Raw genomic sequence first — 26620 nt, 5'->3', positions numbered from 1 at the left:
TTTGACCCTATGAAGGTCAAACGGATGCCAGGGGTCAGGGTTGAGGGGAGATTGCCCTGAGAGCAGCCTGAAGGGTCGGTGGTGTTGATGCTGCAGTGATTGGCCGTAGTCATTGTGTGTTAGCAGGAATCCACTGATGCTGTACCTTAAGTCCTACCAAGTCTTTTTTGTTAATGAAGAAACCGCAAACCAAGGAAGGGACTGATAGTTCTGTTGAAGAGCACTCTAGGAGGCTTGGCTTTTTGTGCGTGTTTCCCTAATTCTATGGTATTTTCTATCTGTCTGGCAGAGATCTTGTACAACCAGATAAACCTGCAAGTCCCAAGTTTATAGTGACGCTGGATGGTGTCCCCAGCCCCCCAGGATACATGTCAGATCAAGAGGAGGACATGAGCTTTGAAGGAATGAGACCCGCACACCACACTGCAGCCTCACACGAGGGACTCGCGGGTCTCCTCCACCCACAGCAGTTGCACTTGCTGAGCAGGCAGCTTGAGGACCCAGATGGTAGCTTTACAAACGGTGTGTTGGGAGCTCAGACTTTCCCTTCTCAGGGTGCTGTCATTGTGAAGGATGTCTTTGACATGTTTCTCAACCTTGAATGAATATTGGTTGTAGGCCTTGCTTTTATTTATAATTCAGTAGTGGCCTTTTTCCTTCTCTCAGACAAAACGACCAGTTAAATTTGAGACTGTTTGTCCCTTATGTGTTCCATAAGTGGGCTGTTATTCCAGTGCTAAAATGGAGTTCGGCCATGGAAGCCAAAAAATACCTCTTCATTATACTTAAAGGATGAACCATCGTTCTTGGTGCCTTGTTTACCTTTTTTTTCCCATTTAGAAACTATACTTGTTACTTTCCACTTGAACCAGCAGTAGTCTCCTAATTAGCTTGACAGAAAAGTCAATTTGGATTTCGACGCTATTTCTACCTCAGTGAAATTCCCTTGAAAGGAGTTTCTCACCTAATCTGTCAAAATACTTCTTGGAAGTTTAGAAAAGACCTTATGTTTAAATTAATTGATATAGAGGCATAGTAGTTACTGGAAATCAGGTGAACTCAGTTCAGATAGCAGCATGCTTTTAGGCGTTTCTTATCAGTGCTTCTCTCACTGACACCAGTGGCAGGTGCAGTGCCACTGAGCATTTTCATTCATGTTAGAGAATGATGATCATGGTCATAGCTTGTAAAATCTTAGGGACACCTTCATTGGCGGGGGAGACAGTTACAGTTAAATACGAAGAGTATCAAAGAAAAAACAATGGGTTTTGATATTTTTGCAAAGTAATCCTCTTTTGGTAGAGATACGAAAATGTACCAAATACCTTTTTCAGTCGCTAAAAATAGCCTTCAGAGGGAGATCATGACTGAGCAAAGGAGATGGTGCTGTTATCCTTAACCGAGGGCTCTTTCTGCTGTGAGTCAGTAGTGTAGTGTCATGGTTTTGATTGGTGGAGGGAGTTGAAATATTTGACCTTTCTCTGAAAGGAAGAAAAATTGTACATGTTAACCAGGGTGGTAAGAAATACAGTAATCAGGCAGTCCAGATTTCTTGATCCTGTATATATTTGTCTAAAATAAGAGAAGATTCTGGTGTTTTTAGTACTTTGGTTTTCAGTTTGGTAGTTTAATTTTTGGTGTGTTAGGGTCTAATTTTGTTTAAATGTAGATGTCCACGTTAGGCTTTATTGGTATACGTGTCATAGCAGTGACACTCTAAATAACATGTTAGTAGAAATTCTTGCCTGGGTTACACAAGTGCTGTGGCCGTTACGGAGACAACTGTGATGAGTGGTGAGCCTCCTTTACCATTGCTTTGATCTGGGACTCTCAATTTTTCGTGGCTGCTCAAAGATGAAGCTTTGTAATGGTAGTTAGGACATAAGTGAGGCTGGAAAAACTCCACAAAGAGGCTCTGGTCTCTCTTGCTCTCCACCTCCAAGTAAGGAGTTTGAAACTTGGTAATTGCTTTTGGTGGCTTTCTGTTGAGTGTTTCAAGGAGGCCACCAACAGCAGCATATGTTTTAAGCCGCTCCCACTGGCCTTATATGGCAGCACAGATTTTATAGCTTGCAATAAAAAGTGAATTTGCCTCTTAAAACTTAAATAGGAAGAGTTTTAATAGCTTATGAAGTAAATGTTAGGGAAAACCAGCATTGTGACCTTTGTGTATATATGATGTAATTTTTTCATCAGAAAGATAAAGTTTCCTTGTAAAGTGTTTAACTTCTTTAATATTGCTCATGAGATCTAGCAACTTTACTCCATTTTCCAGCCAACCTGCTCTTGGCTATTCTCTTAACTCCTTTCACATGGTCTGCATTCTCATGTATATGGGTTTAGAGTATGTTCTTTAGGAGGGGATGGTAAAACATATTTTCTCTGCAGGAGTTACACACAAAAAAATTTAAAAGTGGAGAAAACTCCTCCTTCCAGACTATCATATTGGATACTTTTATATCCTGGAGCTAAATAATAAATTTTACTGTTTTTAAAGTAGCATGGAAAACTCGTCAGGCACAGTCCTGATAGCTGTCTGATTTTGCTCCTAGCTGGGCTTCAGGACGGGATTTGTGTGCCTTGTTCTCCTTCATGAAGACCAAGGTTGGGTCACTACAACAATAAGTACTCCTGATACTGGCTGTTGCATTGTTTGGTTTTGATTGGTTGCCTGTTTTACATTCTTCTTTCCATTAAATCATGAAACTCTTAAGGAAGACATTATTTTCTCTTGGTATAGATGAGGAAACAGAAGTTCAGAGATGTTGGATAAGACATGCCCAAAGTGTCTAGCTCAGCCAGTAAGGGACAGAGCCAAATCGCAGCTGCAGGAGGACTAGGGGATGTGCCTGAAGTGCTGCTTGCTCTGATGAACATGAATGCGAACCGTAATACGTAACACCCTTGATTCTTTGTTTTTTGTCTAGGGTGTCTTGGGCCAGAAGCTGGCAGCCTTCAGCTGTAATTTTATTTGGTTTATTCTGTGTTTTAAGTTTCAGTTAGTAGCTAGCATTTAAAACTTAGACCTCATAGGGGAATTTCTTGGCAGTCCAGTGGTTAGGAGTCTGCACTCCACTGCAGGGGGCATGGGTTCGATCCCTGGTTGGGGAGCTAGGATACTGAATGCCGCACAGCCTGGCCAAAAAATAAAATAAATTTTAGGTATCATATAAAAAGGTCTTTGGCTTCCTGAATTGGGAGGCAGTCTGGCAACACTAGTTCCATTTTCCCACGTCATAGTAGTTGACGTTGTAACTGGGACATGGCCTCCTGAGTGGAGCGGCAGTGAGCGCTGTGGGTGGTCACACACTTGCTCTTTGGGCTGCTCTTCCGCACCTTTGTTTTTCTGTTTTTTTGTTCCTTTGTTTCTGCCATTTGGTCACCTTACACCCAGCCAGCCTCACTCTGTTAGGTGATCTGCCAGGTCCCTGTAGGTTATGACATTTGTGACTCATTTTAAGCAAAAATCTTTTCTTCCCTTTGTACATTGATGTGAAGTTATCACCTGGACTTAGAAAACTGCACATACCTCAGCGAGTGGGAACACTTGTATTGAGACACTCATCATCTTAACCTGAATATGAGAATTAGTTCACATTTTTTATCACCTGGTGTGCTCAGTTCTCATTTCATTTTATTGGCTCCCTATTTGACATTCTTTCCTGTTTTATACTTAATTCAGCTGAAATAATTTTGAGAGTTAGAATTTTTCGGTGAGAACTTGGCTCTAGTTGCAGCATCACTGTCCACTTTACTCTTCACAGTGAAAACCGTAGTCCACTTCCTAGTAATCTTTTATAGGATTCTAGTATCCGTGTTAATCAAATTAATTGGACTCATTTATTTTGTGTAACTTATACACGTAGAAGAACATAAGATTGTAAGACTGGGTATTGAGGGAAATTTATTAAAGGTGCCATGTCCCTGAATTGATCAGAATTAATGAGATACTTTTTGTTTCCCTTTGTAGCTGAGATGAGTGAACTGAGTGTGGCACAGAAACCAGAAAAACTTTTGGAGCGCTGCAAGTACTGGCCTGCCTGTAAAAATGGGGACGAGTGTGCTTACCATCATCCTGTGTCACCTTGCAAGTGAGTAGCAGCGCACTCACTCTGTTTCCAGCTTAATTCTAGGTACAGCTGACTTCTGTTTGTTCTTTTCTGTGGACCAGTTTGAGTTCTACAACTAAATGCATCAGTGATACTTACTCCGGCGCTCGCAGGACAGCATTCGCTTGTGTCTGTGTGTATTTGGTGGCGGAGGTAGGAGGAGGCTTCTTTGGGCCTCATACCTTGAAATACTGAAATTCCTGGGTTTCCTTGAGGATTCTGTACACGTAAGGAGATGGGTATATGGTAACGGCCCCAGTTTGCATTGTGTTCACACACAGATTTTAAGACTTTGGGGAAAAAATTAGTTAATAGGTAATGAGAAAATATTCTGGACTTCAGTATAATTTTTGCTTGCTAGCTGGCTGGTTCTGTGGAGTGAGCATTGAGAGATGATATTTTTTTTTTGGTCCTGTAGGTGGAATCTCATCATGTTTTAACTTTAAGGAAATTTTGATGTGAGGATTTTATGGATGTGCATATAGAGGGAGACCATAGGATGTCTCATTTGTTTTTTTTCCTCATAGTATGGTGCCTTGCATATATGTTGTGCTCACATAAATTGAGTTTACTCCATACAGTGTTACATAGACCTTAATTAGAGAGTAAGTGGTGTTTCTTATTGTCACAAAAAACCCTCTACCTTTCATGGTGGCTTGGCTTGAGTTGAATTACCAATTACCCCAGGCTTTGGAATAGACAGTTGTGTCCTGTTTTGATATCTGGCATCATTTAGAAATGGAGTTTCCTTTTTTTTCTGTTACTTCTGTGTTTCTCAAAACAAGTAGTGATGAAATTAGGAGTATAATGGACCCTCTCTACAAAAAACTAGTAATGTATTGAGATTAAATGTAATATGTTTTCTTGTTTTATAGAGCCTTCCCCAATTGTAAATTCGCTGAAAAATGTTTGTTTGTTCATCCAAATTGTAAATACGATGCAAAATGTACTAAACCAGAGTGTCCCTTCACTCATATGAGTAGAAGAATTCCAGTACTGCCTCCAAAACCAGGTTGGTGACTTTGTGCCCTACTACATTTGGGTGAAAAATGAAAAAATGACATTTTGTGACTATAAACTGAATTAAAAAGAAAAACAAGGAGTAGTTTCAGAAATCATTGTGCCATAATCAGTTATTCTAACTAATCTTTAAAGAGTAAGTGTACCCATCCTATAGTATTCTAAAGTTTTTTTGTGTGTGTGGTACGCGGGCCTCTCACTGCTGTGGCCTCTCCCGTTGCGGAGCACAGGCTCCGGACGCGCAGGCTCAGCGGCCATGGCTCATGGGCCCAGCCGCTTCGCAGCATGTGGGATCTTCCCGGACTGGGGCACGAACCCGTGTCCCCTGCATCGGCAGGCAGACTCCCAACCACTGCGCCACCAGGGAAGCCCTGAAGTATTTTATTTTAACTAATGAATATATAAATCTCCTTGTGTTTTAACTTAAAAGTGGGTCCCATAAAAATATCAGCAGACTGCATTAAAAATTATTTTGCCAAATAAATTTCACCTTTGTCCTTATTTTTGTCAGCAGTTACAACACCAGCACCACCTTCTAGTAGTCAGCTCTGCCGTTACTTCCCTGCTTGTAAGAAAATGGAATGTCCCTTCTATCATCCAAAAGTAAGAACTTTAATTTTCCCAAAAATGAATTTAGTGGTAACTTCTCAATTCTGAGCTTGTAAGGTCACTAGCAAACTATACTGTCTTCCTTCCCCCATCCCCCAATGTTTAACTTTTTTGTTAGAGTTCATGTTACGGTTTTTAAGATCTTTAAGTTATTCCTTAGTTGTCCCTGAGCCCGCGTCTGGCCCATTAGGCCAAGCTGTCTGAACCGATTTAATGTCAGTAGCCTCATCTCTTAGGAGAATGAAGCTCACTTTCGCCGGTCACTTTCCATTCTTCTTTGCCCCTGTGTGTGTTCCCCCTCCCGCAGCCCTCATGCCAGAACTGAGATGATGAAATCCAGTAGTACTTAATGATACCATCCATACTTCTACCATGGTTTTAATTGTCTGGGTACTAAAGATTGGTTGATGTGGCTCCAGCTGTTTAGTTGCTCAGCATGAATCATCTTCTCTTTGAAATAGCAGTCTGGAAACCGTACGAAAGGCCTTTACTTCCCCAACTGCAGTTGGGCATAGATGGGGGTAAAATATAAGGGATGTTGGGCAGTATGTGCAAGCTGGTTAGTACATTGATTAGAGGCAGTTTGTATTACATACTAAAGTCCCTTTTGAAACTTAACTTGCTGTTACTCTTTCATTAGGATTTTGTGTCTTGGTGGGGGTCCATTTTTCAGGGCTTCAGTGGTGTATTAAAGCGAAAGTTGCAGATCATCTCTGCTGCCCCATTAACCTTATGGTGGGCTGGTTACTGTCATCTCAGATTGCTGTGTTTTTTTGTATTAGCTTTGCAGATGTTGAAACTATTCTCTCTCCTTAGCACTGTAGATTTAACACTCAGTGTACAAGACCTGACTGTACATTTTATCATCCCACCATTACTGTACCACCACGACATGCCTTGAAATGGATTCGACCTCAAACCAGGTGAAGGATAACATCAGTTTTTCTAATGTCATTTCAAATGCTTTTCTAGTATCTAGTTTCTTAAATTTATAAGCATACAAATTTGGGGGAAACTTAATCACTTTGGTTTTTCTCTGCTGTTCAATTAAGGGTCCTTTGGAAAAATAATCTACTACATAAACCATTTCATTCAGCAATTGCTTCTTTACCTAGATCATCTCCACATCAGATTTTTAACTTCTGAACATACTATGTGAACATAAACTTAAGGCCTTCAAGAATTATACTGCTTACAAATCTCACATCAGTTTTCTTAGACATTAGTAATTGTAAAACATTGAAAGTAAATTTCAAAATATTTTTACTGTGGCCTGTAAATTTAAATGCATGTTAGTCCTAGAACCAAATATTCATTGTCTGAAAAAACGCAACTTCTCTTAACTGATGTTAATTAAAGCAGTTAATTGAAAAAAATTTTGGTTTTTTTTTTATTCAGTGAATGACACCCAGTCCTACTTGGCAGAAGACTATGGAGTTTGAAAGTTTCCATTACTGATGAAAGACATTCTACAGAATTTGTCAAATCTTTGAAACTTGGAATATATTGCTTTCATAATAATGAAGTTTATTGCCTATCTGAAGTGTCTAATTTTTCAAGTTTGTACGTTTATTAAGTGATTTTAACATTGGGTGTTGTTTTGTTTTGACTATGGAAAGATAGTTTCAGGAGAAGCTGAATTCTATTAAAACATTTGAGGCATGTTTGTGTGTGAAACTGCTGTGTTCAAGTATCAGCATTTACAATGTTGGTGGTATCACTGTTAGTACTGATAATCCAGTTTCAGGCTACAGCGTTGCTATGTGTGTAGAGAGATGTATGAGGGCATTGTCCTTCTTACAAAAGTTGGATTGCTGTTTTCTTTGACTCTGAAAACAGGAGTGGCCCAAAGTGTTGAGGTGGCTTAAGACAGTTATTCAGCCCGACTTTTAAAGTGAATTTAGTATGAAAAACATGATAATACAAGCTTCTTGGGTTGAGTGCTGCTTTGGTAAATGGTTCCCAAATATCTCAGTCCCTTGCTTTCTGAGAAAGGATGAGTGAGGTGGGGCGTGTAGGGTGAAACAGTTGGAATGGCAAGGGCAAAAAGTAGGAACAGTTCCTTAAAATGCCTTCATTTACTGTTAACATATGTTTTTTAAATAAATATTTTGGGATCTACATTATCACAAAATTATACAAAATATTTTTTACAAGTATATACATAAGGTATCAGAACAAACTTTAAACTCACAAGATTATAGCTATACATATATATTCTCACATTCTGAAAAATAACATTCTAAGAAGTAACTAACTCCACAGAAAATATAGTTATTACTGAAGATAATATTTTAAATGTAAAAGTTAGATTTTTTAAAATGACTGTATAATTACAGAGATCAGATGGGTAAACTGCAAAATAGGACTAAACTTTTGGAATACGGAATGAAAATAGGCTTTTGTATATGTGGTTTTAAAACTGTTAAGGCAAGAAGGGTCCAATGCTTTAGAATTAAATAACGGATCACTGATTTTAAAGACGATGTAGTTTTTTAAAAAAGTAAAGCTAAAAGTTGGTTAGAAAAGAGTTAATGCAAAAGGGATAGTAAAGACTCAAAATATTCTCAGGACCAAATTAAACTATTAAAAAAAAAAGTTCATTGACTTGCTTAGTCATATACCCAAGGGATAATTAATAAAACTACGTATGTAAAAGTCCACGTTTCAGAGCCTAAAGCCAGCAGCCTTGTGGCCATCTCTTTTCCATTGAGAGAAGAATTATCCAGTTATTAAAGATGCACTTAAAGTCTTTTAAGTTGCACTTTGCTGTGCTTATAAGACTTGAAACATTAGAAAAAGTGCACACAGGAGCATGCATAAAGCTATCATGTAGTTAGTTAGGCTTGGTGAAATGAATGACAATTCCACTTCATTCTAAAAAGTTTTCTTCATTGAATTGAAGGTATTTTTTCATTCCAGTGTTAGCTTACTTGAAATGCTCTACATCTGTGCAGAAGAAACTTGATTTAAATTGTATTTCCAGAAATTTAAACAGACTTTTTAGTATCATTACTTATAAATGGAGTATAGTTGCATTCTCATAATTTCACTGTAAAGAACGTAACTGGGAAACAAGAGCTTAAAGTGGTTTTGGTTCAGCCATTTTACAGGGAAATAAAAACATGCTGAAATCAGATTGTTTTTTTGCTATTTAATAGACACAGCCTGGAGACACATTTAAGAGTTTTTTCCTTCAGTTGCTAGGGTTTATGGGCAAGCTAAGGTTGACTCTAAAATATCTGTTGGGTAACTTGGTCCAAAATGAACCATCATCGAAAAAGATCACCAAAAATAAGGGAACAGATGTGGCTAGCATTCCACAGTGGAACCAGGGTGCAGAGGGTGCTCTGGCATGCATCTGCCAGAAACAGGACTAAAGGTGCTAGGAGAAGGCTCAGGTTACAAATTCGGGAGTTTAGTCAAATACTGCACACAGAAGTAATTCTCTGGGTTAAAAAAACATAGGTCATAATCTACATGGCCTACTGTGGTCATTCACCTTCCCGTAGTTGATGGCTGCTATAAGCAAGGTGGCTGTGGGACGACTACTTAAAATCAACGTGACCTTTAATTGGGAAACTGACAACAGTGATTCAGGCTGGCTTACCAGGTTGGCCACTGGGAAGAACAAAAATGCAGTGGAAGCAATTTTATCCTATATAGTTTATTTGCTTAAGGTTATAGTTGAGTTTCTACCCGCACTGTAAAGGAACTGGAATTTCTCTTTAGCCAAAAGCAGGTGAACTTGACTCAGAAGGAAAATTTGAAACTTGCAACAGCCTCAAAAATAGAGGGAGAGGAGAGTGTGCTTCATGGGATTTTTTTGCTCTAATTTATTGGCTGCTCCTTTATAATACACATGAATAGAAACTTAATATCAGTGTTTTCTCAAATTGGGCTTAGTTTAGGAGAATCCATTGATAAGAAAAATGAAAGAAAATGATCTTAATGTTTCAAGCTTCTTAACAAACACCCCAATCAGTCCTTCAGACACAGCTATTCAGAGCTTTAAAACTGGCCAGGTTCAATCACTGCTTAGGCTTTCCATGATAAAATTCAGCCATATCTGTTTTTAATATTTACAAGGTGTTGCACATAGAAAACAGATTTCCAGAAACCTGAAGAAGGGGTCTATTACGCTACGAAGATATTTAACACATTAAAGTAAAAATTATAGGACCAAAAGAGCATCTTAAACTTCTTCATACTTAGAAAAATATATTTTTAAATAGCAGTCTGCATAACTTCCAGTCTTCAGGAAACTACAGGTAAGCTAAACAGCAAGTTCCTGAATGGCAAGTACCGATCTTTGGCAGCATTTAAAGTGAATAGGAGTAAAGATCTAAGAGTTCAGCCCCAATCCACCAAAAAGGAATTTTTATAGACAAGTTTTACAAGTGGACCTATCTTCATTCCTTTTGAAGTCAGCCGATGGGGTGACATACATCTAACTAAACAAGTTTTTCCAGTAGAAAAAAAAAGGCTATAAAAATTTTATTTCAAGAGTTAACTAAACTGTATAACTTTGTAAATGTGAACTTAACGCTTTAGTTTACCTGTTAAACAATGTTTCTATTAGACTACATCTTTAAATACTCAGTATTCTCTGCCAGTTAAATACTATTGCTATATAAAACCTTAAACTGTACACCACTGGAAATGACTGTTCATCATACTGCTTTTTCATTAATGAGGCCATGATCATATTTTACTCTTTCAATTATAGGGATGAATTCTGAACATAAGATTGACAGCTCAAAAATGAAAATGTAGCGATCATACACTACTCACTTTGGATTTGTTCCTGAATTTAAAATTTCCAGGAGAACAATGTCCCTTATAAACAGGACTTTATTAATGCTTAAGAAGCATCATGTTCTCCAGTAAAGCCTGTGTGTGTTTTCTCAGGGAAAATAATGTTTGCCTTTTAAAACCTGTGATCCTTCAGGGTGATGGTGATGTGAACACAAGGATAAAATATTTTAGTAAACAATTGAAACTTGAAAATAAAATATAAATTCTAAAAAGAAAAAGGTTTGCTAAAAAGAGGAAGAAAATTATCCAAGTTGGATTTTTAAGGTTTTGGTTCATTTCTTTGAGGAGCACTGTCTCCCAAACCTCCCCTGGAAGTCTGCCAAATCTGCATCCTCCCTAAAATGGGGGGGTGGCTTTTACCAGCAAATATTTATTCAGTCCCTCCTTGAAACGTAATTATCTGGCAGTGTATGGATTATGGACAGTTATTTAGTGATATAACAAATATTTTGAACTTATCAATCTTTCTACTATTTTAACAAATTTGGATAAATCCCTGTTACAGTCTTAAGTTAGCACCACATGACCATGCAGCGTTTGGTTCTGGTTTTTTCCTCTTGTGTAGTTCTGGTTTCTCAAGGCTGTTACTTTATGGAGTCTTCTCAGCATCCATATCTTTCAATGAGGCATATGTACACATTTCCAGACAAATAAACTGCAATCAGAGAAAGAACTGCAGTGAGTTCATTATATTTATAGATTTTCAGAACAGTTTACAATGTTCTAAATTAAGCTTTCAAATCATACATGTGTAAAAACTTTACTCTTTCAACTCCTTTTATTCTGTATTTACATAGTACGTGACCCCAAGGAGCCATATGGTTAGGTGACCTTATTATGATGACTAGCTGAGTCCATAAACTGAACCTGTCAAAGAAATAGTAATAATCTCTTAACTAGTAAAAAGACCGTCCCTGCTCTTCTTGGGCTGAGAAAGTTACCAACCTGCAGTCATCACCTCCAGCACTAATAACATGTCGATCACCACTGGTAAATCGAATATTTGTCACATGGGGTGAATGACCCAAGAACCTTTTGTGCTTCGCCTAAAAAACAAGAACAAAGTTCAGGGTGTGTGATGAACACAGAAGTCAAAGGTTCTTAATCAGGAGCTATTATCTCCATCATGAGTGCTGTGGAGAAAGCAGTTTGGAGCACAGCTAATGATGAAATGCTTTCTCAGAATCAGTAATGGATCTGCATTGAAAAGCATTTGAAATTTGGTAACTGATTAAAGGTTTGATAAAAGACTAATCACAGGATAGTCTTCGAAGATGGCGTGGCTTGGGGGCAAGGGGAGATAATTTCTAATAGCTTTTATTTCAGAGTAATGGATTTAGGAAGTTTGGAGAAAATTTTAGAATCACAAATTTAAAAGTATTTTCAAATCATGAGACAATAACATTTTAGCTATTATGTGGGAAAAAGTACTAATGATCAGAAGTCTAAATCAGGAGTAAAGTTGCATAAAATACTAAACCCAACGTAAACTTACAAATTTTTCAGGACATGGGAAGTCAAATAACTTAACCATGCCAAAGTCATCTCCTGTTACAAGGCTGATTCCTGAATGAGAGACGCAGGCACAGGTGACATCGGCTTTCTCAGCATGTCTGGACCAGATTCCCATAACTTCATCTCCTAGAATGCTAGAGATAATAAAAAAATCCACCATAGCACACACAGGTTTACCATACTGAAAAAGTTTCTTGGTAATTAACCTCTGAGTACCTAGTTACGTTATTTAAACACAGGAATAAGTTATGACAAGGTGTTACCTTGTCATAAGCCTGAACCTGCCGGGATGGCACTCCCTCACCCCCAATACATACACCTTTTCTCAATGAAGTTCTATAATTTTAAGGGTTTATAGATTAATCCTTTATAAAGTCAGTTAATACTTTATGATAACTGATAGAACTATTTTAAAATTAAAAGTGTTGATGGCATTTTTCATTTTCATTGATGGTTATGCATGGTTATCTGTTCTACAGCCAGCAAATTTGAACCCATTTTATAAGGTTTCATTTCTAACAGCTGCTATCAATAGCATTCCTTTAGACAGGGAAATAATACAGTTGCCTAACAGTACCCAATACATGTTTTCATTGTCTGTTATTAAACCTACTTATGTTAAGGAAGTATCAGGGCATCTTTAAAGTCACAACTTTGATTTCCTTTAATTAAAAGAACTGATAAAGCATAGAAATATATTTGATCAAAAGGGGTCCCAGCATGAGTAAGTATATCATTCTCTTCTTAGGAAGAATTCAGGATGGTAACAAAAACTTAAAACTCAATTACTGTTCCTTAGTGACAATGGCTCTAACTGTTCAGAAATAGGATTTTCCAGTTTTCCTTGCTGACCTTCAGTCAGCTCTTCCCTTCTGATATATGAAATATTTACCTAGTCCATGTAGCCCAAGTAATTCTGTCAATGGCAGCCTGATCCATAAGATGTTTTCCTGAAGGCACTTCATAGACATGCCGTTTATAGCAACCAGTGGAGACCTTTCATAATATTAAAATGGAACAATTCCATCATGTGAGAGGCAAAATCCAGAAGTAGTTTATAGTAAACTGGCAAAGTGCTACTTGATTTACATTTCTAACATTATTAAGACTAAAACATGACTACAAAAATCTGTGAGCAAAAAAAATGAAGAAAAGGACTGATAAGAATAGCTTAATAAAGAACTTATGCAGAAACAGTGAATAGTAGTGAATAAAAGGCAAGAGTTGAGAAGCTCTGGAACTGAGGAGTTTTAAAAGCACTCACTAACAAAATGTAAAGACTATTTGAATAGTCTTGGTACTGTACCTGGAGATGTCTGCTATCTGCAGAGAAGTCCATTTGAATGACAAAGCTTGGAATGTCTTTGCAGTAGCTGATTCTGTTAAGGGTGGGACCCAATGTTAGGTCATAAAAATCCACTGAATTCTCACTGGAACCCACTGCCAGAAACCGGGAATCTGGACTAAATCTGAACATGTAACAAAAGATTCCATGTAAAAGATGGATTAGACCACATGAAATAGTATAAACATTTAAGACCACTGACTTTTCAGTTCTCAAAAATAAGTATTTGAGATAAATAATGTGTGATATGGCCTCAAACAGATTTACCTGATAGTCACAACAGATTGTGTATACTGATATTTGTCTGTGTTACATAAAACAGAAGGTTTATATTTTACTTCAACATAAGTGGTTCCTGAATTTTCATCTCCTAATTTCTTTAAAAATAGCTCAGTTTTTAAAAAGCCACTAACAATTTACATATATTCCTAAATTACATAATTCAGTAAGATAGGATCCTTTCATCTGGAAAGATCATATCTTAATAGCAAGGGACACAGACCAGCTTAACTCATGTAATGTTATTAGAAGAAGTGATACTACTTGAAGCTTGGAAGAAGTTATTTTAAAATAATAAAGTACTATTTGCCTATCGATGATGCAAAGCAGTATGGGACAGTTCAGTTTTTTGAAAATGCTCCATAAGCCTTGCTGATGTACCTTTGGGAAACTGGAGAGCTGAGGGAAGCCATAATTACTGTTTTATATACTGAAGATCTGAGGAAGGTTTCATTTGTAAAAACGGTTTTACTGGTGAAAACAGTGCAAGCTTTTGACAGACCTGGATTCAATAATCTATCTTGATCACATAGAAGTGCTCAGTAAATGGTAACCACTGTTAATATAAGCTTAAGCACTGAAAAAGGCTCAAGAAAAGTTTTAATTAATTCATAATCTGGGGCATAGATGTTCAATGACTATGGATTAAATGAATGAACTATATATTCAGTGGAGATGAAGAGAAGAAAAAAAAAGACGTTTGGGGTTATAAGTTTAATTTTTCAGGCTTTCTAAGAGATGTTTGGGGTTATAACTTTAATTTTCCAGGCTTTTTTGGGGGGAGGCTGCATTGGGTCTTCGTTGCTGCATGCAGTCTTTCTCTAGTTGTGGTGAGTGGAGGCTACTCTCTGTTGTGGTGCGCGGGCTTCTTATTGCGGTGGCTTCTCTTATTGCAGAGCACACGCTCTAGGCACATGGGCTCAGTAGTTGTGGCTCACGGGCTCTAGAGCACGGCTCAGTAGTTGTGGTGCATGGGCTTCGTTGCTCTGCAGCATGTGGGATCTTCCCCGACCAGGGCTCGAACCTGTGTCCCCTGCACTGGCAGGCGGATTCTTAACCACTGCGCCACCAGGGAAGCCCTTCCAGGCTTTTTTTTTTTTTGCCACGCTGTGCGGCTTGTGGTATCCTAGTTCCCTAACTAGGGATTGAACCCGGGCCACAGCAGTGAAAGCGCCAAGTCCTAACCACTGGACTGCCAGGGAAGTCCCTAATTTTCCAGACTTTTAAGGGCAGAAGGAAGATAATTCTTGGCAGGATGAACTTACTGGACATGTCCAGTGTGATACTAATTCATCAAACATTCCCTGAATACTTGCTATTATAAGGCACTGTGGCTGGTGCCCAATGGCCTCATAATTTAGTAAGGAGAAGTAGATAAGTATACAAACAGCCATATTTCAGCATACAATTTATGACGTGTTGAAATGCTACAGGCACTAAGGACCTTTTTTCCAAATGCAAGCTGGGTCATTTAAAGAGTATCCTTGACATACCATTCCATTTGTTGACTAACCTGATATCGTGGATTGCACATCGTCTGTCTCTCTTCTTTCCCCATATCTTTAGAGAGCTCACAAGTAAAATAATAAATTCTCCGTTTTTCATTCCAATAGCCACCATGTCCCCTTCAGGGCTATAACACACAGTACGAGCAGCGTGTCCCAAATTCACTTTGTTCAACATCTTCTGCATAAGAACCAAAAGAATCACAGAGAACTACATTAAGCAGAGTACTTGCAAAGTAAACCAGTTTCTCCCCCAAGTTCTCAACACAAGGCTGAGATAGTTTTTTAAGTGCTAGCAATTTAGGACTTTGCTTCTTAGAAATTGTAACATCTTTTAAAAAAATTATACCTACTTTATCAGCAATATCCCAGAGTCTCACTGTCCCATCTTCTGCAGCAGAAAGGAAAAAATCCCTGGAAGGATGTGTCGCCAGTCCCCATATAGGTCCATCCACATGACCGTTAACTAAAATATTACATGCTGCATTTTTCTCTCCAACTTCAATTATTTCAGCATTCCTTGTCCCTACTAGTATCTTGCCCTGAAACACAAGTGGGGCCAATATATTTAATGGAATACCACAGTTGCTTTTCTTAATAATATGAGAACGACCTACTGGCCTATGTGATACTGTGACTTAGAATAAGAAATATACAGATCTTCCTCAACTTATGATGGGGTTGCATCTGATAAGCCCATCGTAAGTTAAAAATGTCATAAGTTAAAAGTGCATTTGACACACCTAACCTATCAAACATGATAGCCTGGCCTACCTTAAACATGCTCAGGACACTTACTTGAGCCTCCAGTTGAGCGAAATCATCTAACACAAAACCTATTTTATAATAAAGTGTCGGATACCCCATGTCGTTTATTGAATACTATCCTGAAAGTGAAAAACAAAGTGGTCGTCTCAGTACAGACAGCATGGCTGTAAGTGAATTGATTTTTGGCCCTTGCGGCTGACTGGGAGCTGTGGCTTGCTGCGCTGCCCGGCATCACGAGAGGATTGTACCGCACGTCACTAGCTGGGGCAAGATAAAAATTCAAAATTCGAAATATGGTTTCTACTGAATTTGTATCATTTTTGCACCATCTTAAAATCGAAAAACTTTAACTTGGGGATGGCCTATATATTTGGTCTGTCCCCGCTTACTGGCATGAAGCTCCTAAAACCCCTGGAATTTCCTAAGTGATGAACAAAAGAGGGGTATCTTTTGTTATGGACCTCACCAAAGGATGGGGGCTGGTTGCCAGGAGACCCAACTATGTGATTAGGGGTTAGGGACTGGCAGTTTCACTCTCTCCTCTCCCCACCTCGGGGATGGGAGAGGGGCTAGAAGTTGAATCAGTTACCAATAGTGAAAGATTTAATCAATTGTGACTATGTAAGAAGCCTCCATAAAAACCCAAAAGGTCAGGGTTTGGAGAGCTTTCAAGTTAGTGCACACGTGGAGATGCAGGCTGAGTGGTCATGGAAGCTCTTCTCCCCTCCCCATATACCTTGCCTTGTGCAGTTCTACATCTGGCAGTTCATGAGTTATATCCTTTTACAATAAACTGGTGATCCAGTAAGTAACATGTTTCTCTGAGCTCTGTAAGCCACTCTAGCAAAATAACTGAACCCGAGGAGGGGTCGTACAACCCTCTCTAATTTATAGGCAGTGGGTCAGAAGGACAGGTAACTGACTGGTGTCTGAAGTCCAGGAGGAGTTGTTGGGAACCCCAAGCTACAGCCGGTCAGAAGCATAGGTAAGAACGTGGCATCTGCAGTGGCGGTGAGGGGAGCAGTCTTGTAGGATTGAACCTTCAACCTGTGGAATCCAATCCCTTCTCTGGCAGATACTGTCAGAACTTAGTTGAATTTTTGGACACGCTGCTGGTGTTGGAGAATTGTTTGGTGGTGTGTGGGAAGCACCCCCAAACTCAACATACACACATTGGATTTGGGTCCAAAACCAAAATAACATACTTCCAGAGAATTTTTTGCTTTGACTAATTTAGTAGCAAGCCAGCCATTAGCTCATGCAAAGCTTTCTATGACCAGAGGCGCGCCTGCAAGAGCACTGAGCCAGGCTGCATGTGCAAGCCCACGCTAAAGATAATACACCTCGCTTCTCCAGTCATCAGAGTTTCGACTTTGGCTATGATATATTAGTCTGAAGATCTCCGAAGAGGCGTAAGTGCATTGGGATACAGGAAGAAAGTATTGGATTTTAGTTAAAAATGACTATAAATAAAAGTGAGCTTGACCAATATTTAATACACAGGATAATATATGTATGTACTTTATAAATACACTTATTGTGAGTGCATGCATGGTCAAATTTTTTAGAGCAATGTGTTTTTTTTAAACAAATGGAGACAGCCGCTTTAATCAAAACGAGTCAACTGGCAAATAAATTTAGCTGTCTACCACAGTTGAATTAGCAGATGCAAGAAAATAAGGAGGTTTAGATACAGTGCTTAGGAGAACAGCTTCCTGTCTTTCTGCAAAGAAAGCAGCGGAGAAGAGGCAGAGGAAAAGTGGCAAGCAAGTCCATCTTTGAGTTATTATTCATCAAGTTGCGAAAGGTGAGAGAATCACAGGAATGGCTGTTTTCTACTGTCTGCTGCATTGTAATGCCTCAAGAGACACCTCACCTTGCCTCTGCACACAGAACGGACACAATCTGTGACTTGTCCTGTCTCAAGCCTGAAGGCGCGGCATCGCCTCAGTTCCTGATCCCACAGTTTGACTGCTCCTCCTTCTTTTGACCTAAGAAAATAACAACCCAAACCAAAAGAAGCATTTATTATTGGCTATTATAAATATTTTTTATTATAAACAAATACTAAATTATAAGCAGAACAGAAAAAGAGGCTCTAATCTTTATATTCTTCTAAACTTTCTATGGCAATTTTTAGATATAGTGTCTCAAACATTCAGTTTAAGCACATTTTATTTTATGGACACTTATTTTTCTGACATCAGCATAAGTTTACTTAGCACCGCCCCCTGCCCGTACATCATATATCCTCTCTCATAATACTTCTTGACTGAGGAAATGTGCAAAATGGATTTTTTTTTTTTTGGCTGTGCGTGTGGCTTGTGGGATCTTAGTTCTCCGACCAGGGGTTGAACCTGGGCCACAGAAGTGAAAGTGCCAAGTCCTACCCACTGGACGCCAGGGAAGTCCCCAAAATGATTCTTAATGTTAAGAGGATAATGGAAATGCAAGGCTAGATAACAGGATTACAGATGCTGTGCTACAGAATATATTTTCAGGGCCAAAAGAGCAGCACATTTCTTTCCAACCATTATTATTAAATATGCTACTGAACAGTTTAGTAGGTTACTAGTGAGTAGGAGTGTGCAAGACTAGGTGAGGTGTGGAAACACAAGTGTCAGAGTAATATGCAAAAGATAAATATAGCCCATTTATGTTTTTTTCTCTTATACAGCCTTCCTTTATGTGAAAAGCAAAAGCTGCTGCATATTTGTGGTTCTTTCAATGCTGTATAGGAATGTACTTACTTCCTGGTCACACATACATTCCATTTTAACATGCTAGTAGGAAATCAATGGTAAGTGTCTGGTTTCCACTGGGAGATTTGAAAACCACTCAGAAAAAGGCCTCTCCTCACACATTTTGAGGTCTTGTCTTAATTTTATCTAACAAGTTTGCCTCAAACAAAAGCAAACAAGGCAAAGTTTATTTCTGGTATCCTCTTATCCTTTTCTAATGCAGCAGTGTGAATTTGATCCCTTAGTATCCAGTTTTAACCAAAAAGAAAGCAAGCAGTCGAGATGCATCCTGAGTCCAACGGCAAAGACTCCCCCACAGGTCACCACCTACTACTCAGCCAGTGTTTACACAGGCAGAGGCATTAAGAAAATCAGTTCCTAACCTGCAAGATAGCTACCTATCCATACCTCAGAAAAATGATCACCCAGTTGGAGTTTAGACTTACCTACAATGTGAAAAACATTGGGAGGGATTTAAGACCAGAAATAAAAATCAACAAGGTGGTGCATAAAAGGCAGTAAAGGAGAAGCATATGAGGAGGAAGGTCAGAGGACAATCCATGTGGCCTAGACATAACTAACTGCAAACCAGAGGCATCACAACGCATGAATATTCAGTAAGGCTGTGAAAAGAAAGAGGACTCACGGCCTCTCCTTGCCACCAGTGACGATAAGTCCGTCTCGAAGGGTGGTGTACATGGCAAACACAGGCCCGTTGTGAGCTTTGGCCACGATTCTGCACAATATGTGGTCTTTCCACACACAGACATCTCCACTGATGGTACCTGTAAACGTCAAGTTATTCTGAAAAGGAGTGGGGAAGGGGGAGATAAACTCATGAAAAGTTCAAATAGAGTTCAAACAGCAATTCTCTATGTAAGTGTGAGCCTATGTCACTTTTTTTTTTTTGGTAGTGAAACAAGTGTTTATTAGGAGGAAAAAGGGTACGTGTGGAGAGACACATGGGTGGACTGAGAGAGAGAGTCGCGCTATGTCACCTTTTTGATACAAAGAGCATGGATGGCGGGAAAACAGTAGTCAAGAGTCAGAAAACCTGAACTCAAGGCTTAGCTTTGTTAGGGCCATTTCCTTTTCCAGATCTTTTGTTTATTAGCTGGAATAACTTTGGTCAAGACTTTTAACCTCTATGAGTATCAACTTTTTCAGTGTAAAATGAGGGATCTCTAAATCCCTAAGGTCTCTAAGGTCCCTTCCAATTCAAAAATGCTGTAATTCTAGTTTATATCACCTCTTTGGATTGCTTCCCTCTAGCTGCCCAAGAAATAACTTAAAGGTCATTAGTAACTGAGAGTAAAAAAAAAGAATAGGAATAGGGAGTGAAAATAACTTTTATTAGGTTTGATAAGGTATTTTGTCATGGAAAATAAAACTATTATCTGTAGCAAAGTTGTAGTTTTTCAGAAATTGTATATGAAAATTAATATTTGCCATGATTTCTTAAAATCAAAACAGCAAAAGTTACTGCATTTCTGCAATGAATCCAAACTAAGATAAACGTGTTAAGGCACCGAAAGCTTAAGAATGACTGAGGTGCCTGAGAACTGCAGTCCTGATGCAGTTCATTTATGCAAAAGCTGGAGAAAGCAAATCCTGCGTTATGTGCTAGTTTTGTCTCATTTTAGCTTCACTTTTAGAGTAACTTATATAAGATCCTTCACCAAAAACAATATGGAAAGAACCAATAAGAAAATAAGATTTTGGACTGTATCAAAAACAGATTTTCTTGAATCTTTCTGAGAATACCAGTTTGTAGGCTTAATTTCCCTACAATTTAATATTACTTCAAATTCCTCAGCATTTATACTTAATCTCTATATCTTTTATTTGGAAAACAATAATTATATTGGGTTGGCCAAAAAGTGCCTTTGGCTTTTAAGTAAAAATAAAAGACACATTTTTCATTTCCACCAAGAACTTTACTGAACAACATATTCACCTTTTTGTTCCACCACCTTCTGCCATTTTTCAGGCAACTTCATAATTCCATCTTCCCAAAATTTTTTATCTTTTTGAGCAAAGAACTGTTCCAGGTGCCTTTTACAGTCTTCCAGGGAATTGAAATTTTTCCATTAAGAGAATTTTGCAAATACCTAAATAAATGGAAATCCGAAGGTGCAATGTCTGGTGAATACGGCAGATCAATCAGAACTTCCCAGCCACGCTGTAACAGTTTTTGCCTGGTCATCAAAGAAACATGTGGTCTTGTGTTATCCTGATGGAAGATTATGTGTTTTCTATTGACTAAGTCTGGATGCTTTCGTCGAGTGCCGCTTTCAGTTGGTCTAATTGGGAGCAGTACTTGTTGGAATTAATCATTTGGTTTTCCGGAAGGAGCTCATAATAGAGGACTCCCAATCCCAGCATATACACAACATAACCTTCTTTGGATGAAGACCGGCCTTTGGTGTAGTTGGTGGTGGTTCATTTCGCTTGCCCCATGATCTCTTCCATTCCACATTATTGTACAATATCCACTTTTCATAGCCCATCACAATTTATTTAAAAAATGGAACACTGTCATTATGTTTAAATAGAGAATTGCATGCAGAAGTACGGTCAAGGTTTTTTTTCGCTTAACTTATGTGGAAGCCAAATATCAAAGGGATTCAAGCTGCTGCAAATGATTTTCAGCACTTGATTTGGATATTTTGAGTATGTCAGCTATCTTCCTCGTGGTATAACGTTGATTGTTCTCAATTAATGTCTTGATTTGATCACTATCAACTTCAACTGGTCTACCCGACCGTGGAGCACCGTCCAGCACGGAACTTCACAAACCGCTTGTGACACGTTCCATCAGTCACAGCACCTTCTCCATACACTGCACAAAGCTTTTTTTTGCGTTTCAGTTGCGTTTTTACCTTTCTTGAAATAATAAAGCATAATATGCTGAAAATGTGGCTTTTTTTCTTCCATCTTCAATATTAAAATGGCTACACAAAAATTCACCAATTTTGATGTCTTTTTTTAAATGCACAATGATATGACAGCTGTCACATACAATCTAACAAAATTGTTTCTAATGAGGTTAAAGACAGCTAAGTGCTAATAGAGCCATCTTAAAGAAAAAACTGAACGAAGCGTTTGGCCAACTCAATACTTGTCACATAGGAGCATCTTTAATTCACGCCTTATCTGCGATTGGAATGTAAAAACTAATATTTTACTTCGCCTGCTCTTTTCATAGCCCCTAGCATAGAGGATGCTCAAAAAGGCTTAAACTGAACATCAACCCATTTTGTTATATAACAAAACATTTGCACTGATTGCACTGTTGCTTCAAACATAAAAAGTCAATTATGACTGATATTCTTTTTTTTATGAAATATTGAGAAGGTTTTTATTTAGGCAAAAGAAAAATGAACGTGCAATAGTACCACTCTTTTACTTATAATTTCTAAAGGCTCCTCACATATGACTAACAGCCTAATCTTCAAGTTTATTTTCTATTGGGAATGGGCAATTGACTGAATAAGGAATTTTATACACAAAGATTAGTTAACGTACATGGGCATATTAAATGTCAAACACTTGAATGCGTAAGCTTTTCTTCTGGAAAGAATTACTGGTCTTGTATTAAGAATCTCCACAATATTTAACTGAAGTTTGACAAGGCACAACCAGCACTTTCAATGGTCTCAAAAATATAAGTGTTCTTTAAGAATCTAGAATTATAATTTTCTTCCTTTGGGTATTACATACCCACATAAACACTTTAGTAAGAAAACCGACTTAGTTTTTTGATGCACCAAAGGATTTTAAAAAGCCTGGCCAGGGCAAGGTATTAAAGGAAAGAGATGTGTCTTGTAAACCACAAGCGCAGGTGGAATGGGGGAGGGGAGGGGAGGAAATGGCTCTTGAACACTCTTTCTAGTAAACTAGACCAGGAACTGAGCTCACCTTCTTCCCTTTAATGAGAGACACTGGCCAAGAGCACTTCCAACTACATAATAAGCAGTGAGTTAAGATGATAGGAAGCAAAGGAAATCCTAAACCAAGTACCACCTTAAATACTAGAAAAATCACGTTTCATGATTTATCTTTCTCCTATTCTGACAAATTATTATTAGGACCTAGGAGATTCAGGGTGACAGTTATAAAATTAATGAAGGCTTTTGAGAATGGCAGTGGCCCAAGGACTCAGATGTTTTATAATCCTTCTCCCTCGTTAACTCTCTTTCCCAGTCCCTGATTTCTGAAAGTATCAGAATTTGAAAGCTGAAATATATGCATGACCAGGACATATGTAAGGATTAGGGGACTAGAGTGCCATATAAACAACATTCATGTGGTTCATCTATCTAAGGCAAGAAAATTCAAACTCGTCCAATTTGGGTAATTCACAGTTACACTACCACATGCATTTTAAGAGACATACTGCACCAAATGCAACAGCAAGCATGGTCTGCATCCGGGCATCTTGCAGTGTGCTCAGTAGCCCTTTTTTGCTAAGAAGAGCTCTTCCTGCCAACGTCCAGAACTTAACATGCTTTACTCCCACAGAGACAAACTGGGAATCTGAATCTGGTCGGAATTCTGCCACAAAAATACGTTGGTTGTGACCAGCTCTGCTGGCAACTTTGGCACCTGATAAAAAAGATACAACAAAATTTTCTAGGTTAGTATAAGAACTAAGCTAATTTTTACAGGATCAAACAGTTATTGAAAATATATAGTTCAAAAAATAAATGCTTATAAAAAGAGAGAGCAGGGAATTCCCTGGCGGTCCAGTGGTTAGACTCAGCGCTTTCACTGCTGAGGGCCCCCTGATCGGGGAACTAAGATTCCACAACTTGCGCCGGCACGGCCCCCCAGAAAAGGGAGAGGGCATGTCCCTTGCACTGCTACCTAGCAATCACATGACATACAATTAATAGTGTAGAGGGTCCTTTTTACATATTTTTGCAAGTGATGTGTGATTTATGGAAAGCTTTATTATAATTTAAGGGGCATTTTAGAAACCATATCTTATTTTTTTCTGTGTAGCTCTATGAATTTCACTTTTTTATAATGGCTATGTAACTGAAAAGTTTTGTCCAAAATGTGTTAAAGTAATATTACCCTATTGCCCTTCCATTATCACTTAACAATATAATTCATCGCATTCTTGAGTAAGATCCTCTATAACCAAATAATAATTAGCAAGACACTTACATGCATAGTTTCTTACTGAAAGAACAGTGAATCATTTATAATATTAATAACTTTCATTAGTTTATACTTTGTTTACAATTTTACTGGGTTTTGAAAGTAGAACATACCTACAACTGTGTATGGGTATTGAGTAGGGCTTAATAGTGAATAACGGTTTCAATCACCAAGTTAACACAAATATGAAATAGAAAATTCCTATCACCCCATTTTTATTTTTTAATATTACAAAGAAAAAAATTCCTACCTTCCTGCCATCTCCAAATGGTAATTGTATGTTCTGGGTCTAGCCCCACAGATAGCAAGAGTTTTCCAGTAGCACTGAAACTAACTGAACACACTCCCTTTGAATGGTAGCATCTTAGTATAGATAAAGTCTGCTTGTTCACTGCATCCCAGATGTGGATAGAAGGAGCTGTAGCTAAACAAAGATAAAATCCCAAAGTTGTAATACACCTATTACAAATGTTTCCATTTCTAAGGCTGATGCATACTCATCTCTGAAACACAAGAAAAATATGTACCAAAGAAAGACTGTACTTAATAAAAAATAGCTCAAAACTAAGACTGAATTAAAAAGAAAGAAAAGGGAAGAGAAAGGAAAGGAAGGGAGAAAAATACAGACTACTTCCTCAGGCTATAGTCCAAATTGCACTTTTGAGAAAATAGCATTTAGACAAGCAAATTAGGTAATCAAAACTTTAAACAACTTTTCAAAAAATAATGTATGTTTTAGATACACGTTAAATCTTTATATAATTATGTGGAGAAATATAAAAACATTATACACTTATGAAATACCAGGATATATTTATTACCTATGTTATATGAAGGAGAGATAGAAAGTGAATACAAATTGAGAAAGGCAGTAGGTAGGAAACCACGTGAATAGATCACAAAGGAAATCTTCAACTGCATAGGCATATATCTGGTAAAAAACTAAGTTCATATCACTTTATAAGACAGTAGTTTTGTTTTTTTTTTAAACAGGATTTCATGGAAGAAATTAAACTGCTAATGTTTTAAAAAAATTATATTTGTTGTTTTTTTTTTTAGATTTTTAAATTTATCTTGTCCAGCCTTTTTCTACTGCTTAAAAAGTCTTCCCAGTTCTCTGTATTTCCTAGGTTAAAAAACCATAGCTTTGGACTGTCCTTTTTTCAAGAATTGCACCCTATAAAAAGGAATAGGTAAGTCAATTCAGCAGCTAATTCAGTCTCAGAACATAAGTACTTTTAGTAAAATAATCAAAATATGGAAGTGCATTTGCTTCAAATTATAAATTTTATTATAAATTTAATCTCTCCAATGATGGACTCTGCACTTAGCACGAATCCACACTCCTCTCCATGATCGGCAAAGCCCTACGTGACTGACTCCTGCCCCTCTCTAGGTTCATCTCAGAGGCCTTACTGCAGTCACACGGACCTTCCTGTTTCTTGATTCAGCTTTAGGGCCTCCCCAGGAGGGAGTTAACAGATGCAGGACTGAGGTTACTATCACTAGAATGGCCTGCTTGCTAGTGTGTGAGAACTTGACTTTTGAAATGTTCCCTATGTTGATAAGGTTATTTTGTCCACGGGGGGGCACTGAATACCTGCTTTCTTCTGGGACTATGGTATTTTAGTAGTTGTGGCTTTGCGTCTATGTGACCAGCCCCCAGTAAAAACCTTGGTCTCAGAGTCCTCAGTGGGTTTCCCTGGGCAGAAACACTGCACCTGCATTGATATATCTGGCTGCTGGTAGAAGAAGCAGGTTCTGCGTGACCCCTGGAAGAGTGTGTTTTGTTTTTTGGTTTTTTGCGGTACGTGGGCCTCTCACTGTTGTGGCCTCTCCCGTTGCGGAGCACAGGCTCCGGACTCGCAGGCTCAGCGGCCATGGCTCACAGGCCCAGCCGCTCTGCGGCATGTGGGATCTTCCCGGACCGGGTCACGAAACCGTGTCCCCTACATCGGCAGGCGGACTCTCAACCACTGCACCACCAGGGAAGCCCTGGAGGAGTGTTTTGGAAGAGACATAGAAAGCCTGTGCCTCTATCCTCTAGGCTCCACCTGATGTGTCTTTTTCCCTTGCTGATCACTGTAATAAGCTACTGCACCGTAACTATCTCCGGGTCCTGTGATTCCTTCTAGTGAATCATTGAATGTGTGGGTGGTCGTAGGATTCCCAAACCAGGCCTCAGCCTAGAGCCCCCAGGTCACCCTTCAGGTATCACTGTTTTGTATCATTCTTGGCCTAGCTAAATGTTACCACCTCTGAAAAAACACTCTGTTTTGTGGCCATCGCCCTATTTGTTGTTTTTATCACATTTATCACCATCTTAGATCATGTTATTTAGGAAGAAAAGTACTTATTTATTGCCTGTCTCCCTCTAAAGCAGAAGTCAGCAAACTTTCACTGTAAAGGGTCAGATAAGAGACAAAATTGAAGGTATTATGCAGGTACTTGTGTAATAAAACAAATTTTCACAAAATTTTTATTGATGAAATTCCTTGAGTGAAATTTTTTATAATATAGATCTACTAATGAGAATGAAATTTTTTGGGGGGATAATTCACTTAAGTAGGGTTCAAAATCAGAGTTCTTTATTTTTTTAAAAAAAATTACAAATGTTCATCTGATAATGATCTATAATAATTTTCAACTTTGAAAATGTCTCACACAGATAGGTACTGTCAAATATGAATATCATCCAAAAGCATATGATTTTTCTTTTTTTTTTTTTTTGCGCGGTACGCA

The 26620-nt window shown here is 38.3% G+C and overlaps 2 protein-coding genes across 11 annotated transcripts in view; one reads left to right on the top strand and one right to left on the bottom strand.

The window, feature by feature from the left end:
- ZC3H14 (zinc finger CCCH-type containing 14) overlaps positions 1-8875 on the top strand; it is a 40071-nt gene extending 31196 nt beyond the window's left edge. For 4 of the 9 annotated variants that reach the window (XM_024736259.1, XM_024736264.1, XM_024736261.1 and 1 more), the window contains 6 exons: positions 290-522; positions 3971-4091; positions 4985-5121; positions 5641-5732; positions 6555-6661; positions 7137-8875. In XM_024736259.1, coding sequence (XP_024592027.1) covers positions 290-522; positions 3971-4091; positions 4985-5121; positions 5641-5732; positions 6555-6661; positions 7137-7143 — 697 coding nt within the window. In that variant the 3' untranslated portion in view covers positions 7144-8875. The remainder of the gene's footprint in view (positions 1-289; positions 523-3970; positions 4092-4984; positions 5122-5640; positions 5733-6554; positions 6662-7136) is intronic. The other 5 variants (XM_024736267.1, XM_024736265.1, XM_024736262.1 and 2 more) reach the window with 4 other exon arrangements.
- A 916-nt stretch (positions 8876-9791) lies between these two features.
- The window catches only part of EML5 (EMAP like 5), a 156048-nt gene continuing 139219 nt past the window's right edge, over positions 9792-26620 (bottom strand). For both annotated transcript variants that reach the window (XM_024736256.1, XM_024736257.1), the window contains 11 exons: positions 24129-24302; positions 23109-23317; positions 19356-19513; positions 17845-17959; positions 15554-15742; positions 15209-15381; positions 13378-13540; positions 12964-13067; positions 12052-12205; positions 11502-11602; positions 9792-11211 (listed from right to left, as the gene is read on the bottom strand). In XM_024736256.1, coding sequence (XP_024592024.1) covers positions 11175-11211; positions 11502-11602; positions 12052-12205; positions 12964-13067; positions 13378-13540; positions 15209-15381; positions 15554-15742; positions 17845-17959; positions 19356-19513; positions 23109-23317; positions 24129-24302 — 1577 coding nt within the window. In that variant the 3' untranslated portion in view covers positions 9792-11174. The remainder of the gene's footprint in view (positions 11212-11501; positions 11603-12051; positions 12206-12963; positions 13068-13377; positions 13541-15208; positions 15382-15553; positions 15743-17844; positions 17960-19355; positions 19514-23108; positions 23318-24128; positions 24303-26620) is intronic.

Source organism: Neophocaena asiaeorientalis, unplaced genomic scaffold, assembly GCF_003031525.2.
Source record: "Neophocaena asiaeorientalis asiaeorientalis breed wild unplaced genomic scaffold, Neophocaena_asiaeorientalis_V1.1 scaffold152, whole genome shotgun sequence".
NCBI lineage: Eukaryota > Metazoa > Chordata > Mammalia > Artiodactyla > Phocoenidae > Neophocaena > Neophocaena asiaeorientalis.
Note: the sequence above shows the minus strand (reverse complement) of the source record. Positions and strands in the feature narration are given on the sequence as shown.